Source organism: Apium graveolens, chromosome 4, assembly GCF_009905375.1.
Source record: "Apium graveolens cultivar Ventura chromosome 4, ASM990537v1, whole genome shotgun sequence".
NCBI classification, from domain to species: Eukaryota; Viridiplantae; Streptophyta; class Magnoliopsida; order Apiales; family Apiaceae; genus Apium; species Apium graveolens.
Window position 1 is genome coordinate 313,276,275 of NC_133650.1, and position 10,093 is coordinate 313,286,367.

A 10,093-nucleotide genomic window follows, 5' to 3' on the forward strand; every position below is an offset into this window, starting at 1 on the left:
CCTTATCTTTTCCTAGGTTTTGGGCATTTCTTCCTCAATTTTGACTATTTTTACCAATCTCAATCTGAATATTGTTTATACCAATTTTTGGGCAAAACAACTACCCCCCAAATTCCATATGCCATTGAATTTTTCTTCATCTTTATAAAAATCTGTATAAACAAATTTCCCAATACTTTTTTACAGGGCGCGCCCTAAACAGGGCCTGCCTTCTAGTTTTCTTTTAAAATTCAATACTGTCATGATAACAAAATACGGCGCGCCTTCATGAGGGCGCGCCCTAGGATTTTGAGATGATTCGAAATGATTACCCTTATTTTTTGGGAATCGTGATTGACGTAATTGATTTCGACAGCTGTCCTCTTTTTACTATAAATACTAGTCACAATCAGTCACTTTCTTTTACTTTTACTCTCCCCCCTTTTTCACTTTCTCTTTCATTCCAAAAACTTCAACTCCAGCGGCGAACTTTTGCTCGGAATCAGCTTTCTCCGCTGCCGTTTCTCAAATCTGTTCCAGCCAACTTCTTCTCCATTCGAAAAGGTATAAAAAACTTCTCGTATCTCTGAATTCCTTTAAGTAAATCACATTGCATGTCACATTACCATTTCATCTCCCATTTCTGCTCTTAATTATGTGCATAAAATGATGTATGTATCTGTGTATGTATATGTGTAATTTCGAATTTTTGTTGTTTTAGATCCAAAATCATTGGGTCCAACTTTTAATTTTATGTTTCTAGGAATCTTAATCGTTTATCCCTAAAATTAAAATCATATGTCTTATGATAAGGCGTGCCTTTACATCCGTACAAGGTGCGCCCTCCTTATTCTCAGCAACGCCATTGTCGCCTAATCTTCCAATAGCTTAGCATTCATACTTCATAGCAGCCTTTACAGATTCTATAATTGATAGGACATGCCTTCTCAGTATATGACTCGTCTTGGAAGGAAGCTAACATAGATCATAGGAAATACCTTCTTACTTTTTCTGTTTCCTTCATACTTTAGTATCCTACTCTTTCGAATTGGGCGCGCCCTCAACATCTCTTTTGGTTTTCTTGAAAGCTGGAAGACGAGGGTGCGTCCTCTCCTTTTCACCCTTTCAAGAACTTCCTTATAAATCTAGGAATTTATTCACCTCCAAACACTTACTTCGATCCTCAGCCTCCAAACGCTCACCATACCTCTGAGTTTCTGAATCGGGTGGCGCGCCTTGTTCAAGATTCTAAAAAGGGTACCTTGATGACAGATTCTTCAGACAGTTCTTCCACGGACAACATTCCTCTATCTCATAGACATGAGAAGCAGAAACTAGTCCAAAAGGATAGATCCCCAGCCCCAACTAGTACAGAACTGGACGACGATGACTGGTTCGAGAGTTTGAACGCTGACAGGTATAGGGGTATTGAGAGGGGCGTCAATGTAGATGCTGGGCCTTCTAAAGTTTCCTACAGGGCTGTTTCTCCAAGCCTATCTCCACAACAAACACAGGGCGCGCCTACTTCTCCTATTTCTGAGGGCGCGCTGGAAGGAAATGTATCGCCACCCTGAGATGAAGCAAATTTCTTTGATGAGGACTCTTTCCAGTTTTCCACCTCTCCTGAACCTTCTCCAATCCCCTTCCAATACTGGGAAGTTTCTGATAGTGAATAAGACTTTTATTGGGATGAATTTGAACCATACAATGAAGCTGTGAAGAAACATTTCAGGAAGGAGCATGGGAAGCTTTTCTGCGTGGGCCTGTCCTCGGCTTGTTCAGATGAGCAACTAGGATGGCTCATGGAGTTTTATGATATGGAAGGCATATGGGCGCGCCCTTTAAGCATGATGCGGCCCCATATCTTCAACTATGGGAGGAATTTTAAAATCCCTAGAATGATAACCAGCCCTAAGCTGGTATCTTTGGGTATAGGCGCGCCCTTACATCCTTATCTTAGGGAAGTGATAGAACTTTATGACGTGGCTCCACTCCAACTCTCTCCCAACAGCTATAAATTTATTCTGGCCCTGTTCATTTTCTACACGGACCTGGGTTTTCCTCAGCCTTCAATGGCTGAAGTCACTTATTTTTTCAACCTGAGAAATTCTGACCACGGGTATTACTACTTGGTTGTAGACAAGCAGCACAATAAGAAGGGTTTCTCATCTGGCAAGCTCAGCCACGAAAAAGGCTGGAAGGAAAACTTCTTTTACTTGTACGACGTTCCCAGATTAAGGATAAGATTCAACAAGTCACCAAGTAAGGGCGCGCCCTTTCTTTCTTTTCCCTATATTATTTCTATGTTCCTTCTTCCTTTTTTACATCTTTATATTTTTTCAGACAGACCAGTGGCCAAACCTCTTATGGGCGAGCCCAAAAAACGAGCTGAAGCCCTTCTCAGAGTGGCTGCTGACAGGTGGAACTTAAAAACCTTAGTCACCCGGACCAATTTGATGCGAGTAGGAATCCTTTCTGACCAAGTAGGAACGAAGTGTAAATATGTAAAATTTAGGAAAGGTGCCCCTGTTTCCCGTGTCATTGACCTAGATAGTGAAGAAGAGGCTGAAGAAGAAGAAGATGAAGCAGAAGACAACTCTTTTCAAGGCCAAGATTATTCAGGTCCAGTCATTGCAAATTCTAAAGGCGCGCCTTTCTATAATTGGCGCGTCCTAGCTTCCTTTCTGTTAGTTTTTGTATTAGCATAATAGATATAAACTCCTGTTGATGTCGTGAATCTTTCCGCCCCTTAGGGCGCGCCCTTTCTCTCTAAGCGTAGCACTTTATACATATTTATCAATGTTATCTTTGTCAATCGTCTTTATTTATTGCTTTATTCAGCACGCCTAACTGTTACGTTTAGTTAACATGTTCTGTGTTTTATGCAAAAATGGCTCCTCCAAGAATCCCCAAATCCTTCGGGGCGCGCCCTGGTGACAAACCCAAGCCTAAGTTAAAGAAGGATGCTCCTGCAGCACAGTCATCCATCCCAAATCCAACTCCTATTCCTCAAACAACTCCTGTGCTGAAAAGGCCCGTGATTGACCTGACGGATAAGCAGGGCGCGCCCTAAAGGCATAGAGCGGAGGGCGCGCCTTCGGGCTCATCTGCTGCTTTACATTCCCTCGGCCCCATAGACTCCCTTCATGTTTCAGACGAAGAAGTGGAGCAGTGGCAAGCCATGGACTTGGAAGAGGCCACTCGTGCTTCTATAAAAGCATACGGCCAACTGTTCATCCACTCCACCCGAGTGGTGGACAAGCTTCTTGAAGAGAGGGCGCGCCTAGAGAGTCTGCGGGGCGACAATAACATTTTGAGGAACACCCTCAAAGACAAAGATTTTCTGCATGCTAAGGATATCAAAGCCAAGGACTCTGAAATCTCTTTTCTCAAGGATGATGTGGCCAATCTTACTTCTCAGCTAGAGATTGACAACAAGAAGGCTACCTCTCTCCACACTGAGCTTGGTGGAGCCAACTCGAGGATTGAGTATCTGGAGGAGCAACAGAAAATGGGTTGGCTCGATGAGAAGAGGGAAATGACTGATGAAGCATTTGCCAATGGTTTTCACTTTTACAGGGTTGGTTTTGTGGCCAATGACCCTGATTACACTTTCAAGAAGTTTGGGGAAGAGACGGTTGCTGAGATGGTGGAATTTAAGAAGGAGCACGATGCTGAAATCAAGGCGAGGAGGGTAGAGCTTGGGTTAGAGGAGGAAGAAGGTGAGGGCGCACCACGAGAGGAAACCCCCAAGGACGCGCCTGAAGCTGACCCCACCGTTCCTCTTCAAACCATCCCCTCAATGGAGAAGTCTCAGGGCGCGCCCTGATTTATGTCTCTCTTTCATTCGTACTTAAGTTCCAAATACTTCTGAGGAGCCAGCCCTCTTTTGATGCTGTGCAAAGTTGTACGACTTATTTTTTGCTACTCTTTTTCCTTTGCGTTATGACATTTCGTATGGCTCAATATGATCTTATCCTTTTCAGTATGCATAAAAATTTGTTAAGGCACTCTGACTTTTTCTTAGCCATTTTGTATTTCCAAAAACATGAGACTCATATTTTCATGATGGCGCGCCCTTATATCATGTTTCCATAAATCTTGTCAGTTCATTATGACTTATGTTGCTACAGGGAGCGCCCTTTGATATCAGAACATATTTATTTAGCATATTTGTGGATGTTTCTCTTTTAATGTGATTTCAAAGTTGTCCCCATATCATTGAGATCTATAGACTCCTTTTTCATAGCATTTAGGAATGAGGACGCGCCTTATTTCTTTTGCAGATAATTACTTTTTCTTATCAGTAATACCCTTGCGATATTTTACTTAAGTGCCAGTTTTTAGGTGCGTCTTTTCATGTATACATACTATGTTATCTTAATTATGAAGCAACAGTTATTCGATAGGGCGCGCCTTAACATAGGGCGCGCCTCTGGTGTTTTTCAAATGAAATTTTTCATGTCAAGTAGATAAAGCAATTTGAAGTAACTTTTCCCTTTTATTGATAATGCGCTATAGTGTATAAATTACACCAGTCGCATGGCTACTATCCTCTATGGGGAAATTATTTGAAAATTTTCTTCCTTCTGCTAGTTCCAAAGTTTGCAGTCACATGTACTACCCCCCTAGGCTAGGAGGAATTTATTTGCTACTAGTCTATTACATAGGAATTAAACATGAAAATAAGGGGGACACAGCCACACCCTACTGATAATACTTCCGTAAATGTTCCGCATTCCACGCTCGAGGAATAAGTTTACCATCCAGATCTTCCAAGCAATAGGTTCCCTTCCAGAGTATAGATTTGACCTTGTACGGTCCTTCCCAATTAGCTCCGAGCACCCCGTGCTGAGCTATCTTAGTGTTAGGCATAACCTTTTGCAACACGAGATCCCCAACCTTGAACGGCACTGATTTTACCTTTTTATTAAAATACCTTGCGATTCTCTGCTGATATGCAGCAAGCTTTAATTGAGAGTTCGTCCGGGCTTCATCTAACAAATCCAAGTGAAGCCTCTGGTTAACTTCTGCATCTTCCTCAACAAACACGTCTCTCCGGAGGGATCCAGCTCGTACCTCCACGGGAACCATGGTTTCATACCCATAAGTTAGCAGAAATGGGGTTTCTCCTGTAGTCGATCTAGGAGTTGTATTGTAAGACCAGAGGACCATGGGCATCTCTTCTGGCCAATCTCCTTTTTTCTCTTCCAACTTTGCTTTCAAGGTATGTTTTATGATTTTGTTTATAGCCTCCGTCTGACCATTACTTTGCGGATGATAAACTACGGCAAATTCCTTTTTGATTTTCAAGTCCTCACAAAGCTTCATTAACTCTTTACTATCAAACTGTTTCCCATTATCCGAGATGAGTTTATAGGGGATACCGAACCTGCATACTATGGAATTGAAAATAAAATCCCTTATCTTCTTTGCCGTGATCGTGGCCAGTGGCATAGCCTCCGCCCATTTGGTAAAGTAGTCCACAGCTACCACGGCGTATTTTACGCCCCCTTGGCTTTGGGAAACTCTCTAATGAGGTCGATTCCCCACATGGCAAAAGGCCAAGGACTTGCCAATGAGGTAATGGTAGATGTCGGGGCGTTGGAATAGTTGGCGAATCGCTGGCAACGATCACAAGCCCGGACAAAATTGAAGGCATCATCTCTCATATTTGGCCAGTAGTATCCTTGTCTGAGTACTTTTAATACCAACGAACCACCCCCCGAGTGATTGCCACAAATCCCTTCGTGCACCTCTCTGAGGATATAATTTCCCTCTCCCATATCAACACAACGTAACAGTAGCTGGTTAAATCCTCTCTTGTATAATATCCCGTCATATTCAACATACTTTGCATCCTGGTACCGAAGGCGTCGAGCCTGTAACTTGTCTTCTGGTACAGCTCATGTCCGAATATAGTTATGAATGGGGGTCATCCAGCTTTCTCGCGGGACATCTTGCGTCTGAAATACCTCTACCTCCGGAATACTCGGGATTTCCTGGATTTCCAAATGGATTTGTCCAAGTTGAACGTTGTCCATTTGTGACCCCATCTTAGACAAAGCATCCGCATTACTGTTTTCTTCTCGTGGAACGCTTTCTAGCCTGGCATTTTCAAATTTTTTCAATAGGCGTTGCGCACATCTCATATATAACTCTGTCTGCGGTCCCCGGGCCTGGACACTTCCGTTGACCTGGTTTACAACTAACTCGGAATCACTCCGAATTATCATATTCACAGCCCCCACCTCCTGAGCTAATTTTAGACCATTAATCAAAGCTTCATACTCAACATCGTTGTTAGTGACATAAAACTTGAAATGGATAACACTCATCAAACGGTGCCCCTCCGGAGTGACCAAGACAATCCCATCACCTGATCCATTGTTGTTCACGGCCCCATCGATATGTAATATCCACCAAGGGTGTGGGAGTTCCTCCCTCTTACCATCATGAGAATTTCCTTGCGAGGAAGGCTCCGCCAACACTATGGCCTTGTTATCAACTTCAGCATCAAACTCAAGTATGAAGTCAGCCAGCGCTTGTCCTTTGATTATCATGTGAGGACAATACTCCAAATCGAATTTTCCTAACTCTACCGCCCATTTTAACATTCTCCCCGACGATTCGGGTTTGTGCAGAATATGTCGAAGCGGATAAGCGGTGCGAACTTCTATTCGGTGAGCCTGAAAGTATGGTTTTAACTTTCGAGCCGCAAGAATAAGAGCGTACACTAGCTTTTCCATATTGGTATACCTGGTTTCCGCATCCAACTACCTTTTGCTCACATAGTATATGGGCCATTGGTGGCTTGCTTCTTCCTTCACCAACACCGCGCTGACGGAGTATTCAGATACTGCAAAGTAAAGAATCAATGTTTCTCCGTCTCCTGGCTTGGCCAACATTGGAGGATTTCCCAACTGCTCTTTGATTTTCAGAAAAGCCTCTTCACACTCAGGGGTCCACAAAAAATCTTTCCCCCTTCCTTTGATTTCCTTGAAAAATTCTTTGCACCTATTTGATGATTTTGAGATAAATCGATTTAGGGCCGCAATCCTTCATGTCAAGCTCTGTACTTGTTTGACACTGGTGGGAGATCTCATGTCCAACAGAGCCTTGATTTTTGGCGGGTTAGCCTCGATTCCCCTGTGGTTGACCACGAATCCCAAGAATTTCCCTGATTCCACACCGAATACACACTTCTGCGGGTTTAGCTTTATCTTATACTTTCTCAAAATATGGAACATCTCAGCTAAGTCGGCGATGTGATCTTCCGCCTTTTTAGACTTTACGAGCATATCATCCACATATACTACCATCGTCTTTCCAATCTGCTTCTTGAATATTTGGTTTACCAATCTCTGATAAGTGGCACCGGCGTTGATCAGGCCAAATGGCATTCCGATATAGCAATAGAGTCCCCTGTCAGTAATAAAAGAGGTGTGCTCCTAGTCGGGCTCATACATGAGAATTTGATTATATCCGGAGTATGCGTCCATGAAGCTGAGCAAGGCATGTCCTGCCGTGGCGTCGACCAACTGATCGATTCTTGGCAAGGGAAAACTATCCTTCGGACACGCTTTATTTAGATCGGTAAAATCCACACATGTTCTCCATTTACCATTGGGTTTTTTTACCAACATCGGGTTTACTAGCCATTCTGGGTAGAAGGATTCCCGAATTAGTCCGACGTCCAGGAGCCTTTCTACTTCCTCTGCTAAGGCTATAGCTCTCTCTCCTCTTACGGCCCTGCATTTTTGCCGAACCCCTTTATGCTTGGGATCGATATTCAAACGGTGGCATATTACCTCTGGATCAATTCCTACTATATCAGAATGGTTCCATGCAAATATATCAAGGTTCGCCAAGAGAAATATCAAAAGACCCTCCTTCGACCTTGGTGCTAATTGAGATCCTATTCTTAAAACTTTACTTGGATCTTTTTCATCGACAGGGATTTCAATTGTATCTTCTGCTGACCCCATCTTCTCCATTGGCATTGGTATCCGGGGATCTAGGTCGGGCGAATCATGGATTTCCTTATCCTGTAGAAAAGGCGCGTCCCCTTTAGGAGGAGCGTCGACTTCTTTAGAAGGCGCGCCCTACATATCAGGGGCATCAACTTCCTTGATATGTTTCACGGCAAGGGCGCTCCTTCAGGAAGAAGGGCATCTACCTCACGCTCATCATGTTCGAGGCTTTGCAAGACGTCGAATCTCCCTTCTGACCGTTCACCATTGAAATCTGCTTGGACTACGGTGTTCGAGGCCTCCTCTTCTTCCAACATCTCAATTCTGATCGTGTCTTCCAAGAACAACGTTGCTGGGTGCAGCCCGGAGGGACGCTCATCTTCTTGCTCGACATAATAATGGACTCGGATTTCCTCGATTGGTTGCTCAATGCTCTTTTCTTGATCATCGTCTGATGTATCTTCGGCGTGGGAGTCTTTTCTAAAGCCTCTCATAGCTTGCCTGTAGCACTCCCGGGAGTCATATTGAGAACCCTTTATACTCCCCACCCCATTTGGCGTTGGGAATTTGATGGTTAGGTGGTGGATTGAAGTAATAACCCTCATTTCCCGCAAAAAAGGTCGTCCTAGCAACACGTTGTGGGATGATTCCTGATTCAGGATCTTAAACTCGAGCATCTTTGTTACCGACAACGGGCTTTCCCCCAAAGTACATGGCAGCTGAATCGGTCCCATGACTCTAACTCCTGCGCCAGAAAAGCCATAGACCCACAAATCTTCCCCCGACATATCCCGATTAGGTAGCCCCATCTTCTTAAAGGTGCTGTAGTAGAGGATATTTGTCGAGCTTCCATTATCCACGAAGGCCCTATGGACATTTTTGGTTCCGATCTGGATGGAAATAACCAGCGCATCATTGTGGGGATGATGTACCCATCGGGTATCTGCTTCTCTGAAGGTAATATCCATGGACTCGCCCTTAAATACTTTGGGCGGTCGAGTTTCCACCCTATGAATGTCCGTGAGAGGCCTGAAACGAGCTTCCCTAGCGTATCCTGCTAGGGCTCGGTTACTGCATTCCATCCCGGGATCTCCCCCGTAGATTGTTCGGATGCTGCCATCCCTGACGAATTTATTTTCCTCCAGAGTATCAATGTTTGACCCGCGCGGGGCCCATCTTTCTTCTTCCTTCGCTCTGTCATCCTTGTGTTTCCTTACTTCCTTGACTATCCATTCACCAAGGTATCCTTCTTTGATAAGCGCTTCGATCTCATCTTTTAGATGTCGATACTCATGCGTGTTATGTCCAGATGATTCATGGTATTCACAATACTTTTTCTTTTCTTTGCTTTGCCACGATGATAAAGCTTCAGGTTTTCTAAATAGCCCTTTATTTTTGTTTACCTCGAAGATATGCTCGATAGATGCGACCAAAGGCGTGTACCGGCTTATTTTGTAGTCATAATTTGAGGGAGGACTCCATCCCCTCCTCATGCTCCCGGTATTCACCCGGTCTGGGCTCCGACTGCCCCTTCTATACCTTGGGCTTGGAGACCTATCTCTCTTCTTTGCTTTGTATCTCTGACTTGCCTGCGAAGTCGGTTGTACCTCTGCCAGAGATTGTTCTATGGCTTTAAACGATTCTTCCAATGCAAAGACATCTGCTAGAGTAGCCGGGTCTTTTCCTTGTAAGTGCTTCCAAAAATCCGAGCCAACCCTTAATCCTGTGATCAAAAAGCTTTTCAGGGCTTCGTCTGATGCTCCCCTCACGCTGGTAGATTCAGCGTTGAACCTTTTGAAGTACGATGTTAAGCTTTCATTTTCCCTTAGCCTAATATTGGAAAGAGTTGTGATAGAGGGCGCATATCTTACCGCGGCTTGGAACTTGGTCAAGAACAGAGTTTTCATCTGATCCCAGGAAGTGATCACTCATGGCCCGAGCTTTTGAAACCACTGTTGGGCGCTTTCTCTAAAGGTTGCCGCCAAGAGACGGCATCGAGCCAAGTCCGGGACTTGGTACACATCCATCTCTATATTAAAACAACCCAGGAATTCCACAGGATCTGAGTTTCCGTGGAAACGGAGATCGCTGGTAGTGTTGCGATACCCGGCCGGCAACTGTGCCTCTCTTACCGCCACCGA

At 44.2% G+C, this 10,093-nt stretch overlaps 2 protein-coding genes across 2 annotated transcripts; both read right to left on the reverse strand.

Moving 5' to 3' along the window:
• Positions 1-5,483: 5,483 nt before the first annotated feature.
• LOC141720196 (uncharacterized) lies at positions 5,484-6,728 on the reverse strand. Its single transcript, XM_074522546.1, has 2 exons — positions 5,955-6,728; positions 5,484-5,861 (listed from the first exon to the last, which is right to left on the reverse strand). Exons 1-2 carry the CDS (start codon positions 6,726-6,728, stop codon positions 5,484-5,486), a joined length of 1,152 nt encoding a protein of 383 aa, XP_074378647.1.
• A 1,391-nt stretch (positions 6,729-8,119) lies between these two features.
• Positions 8,120-9,859, reverse strand: LOC141720197 (uncharacterized). Its single transcript, XM_074522547.1, has one exon. It carries the CDS (start codon positions 9,857-9,859, stop codon positions 8,120-8,122), a length of 1,740 nt encoding a protein of 579 aa, XP_074378648.1.
• Between the last annotated feature and the right edge of the window lie 234 nt (positions 9,860-10,093).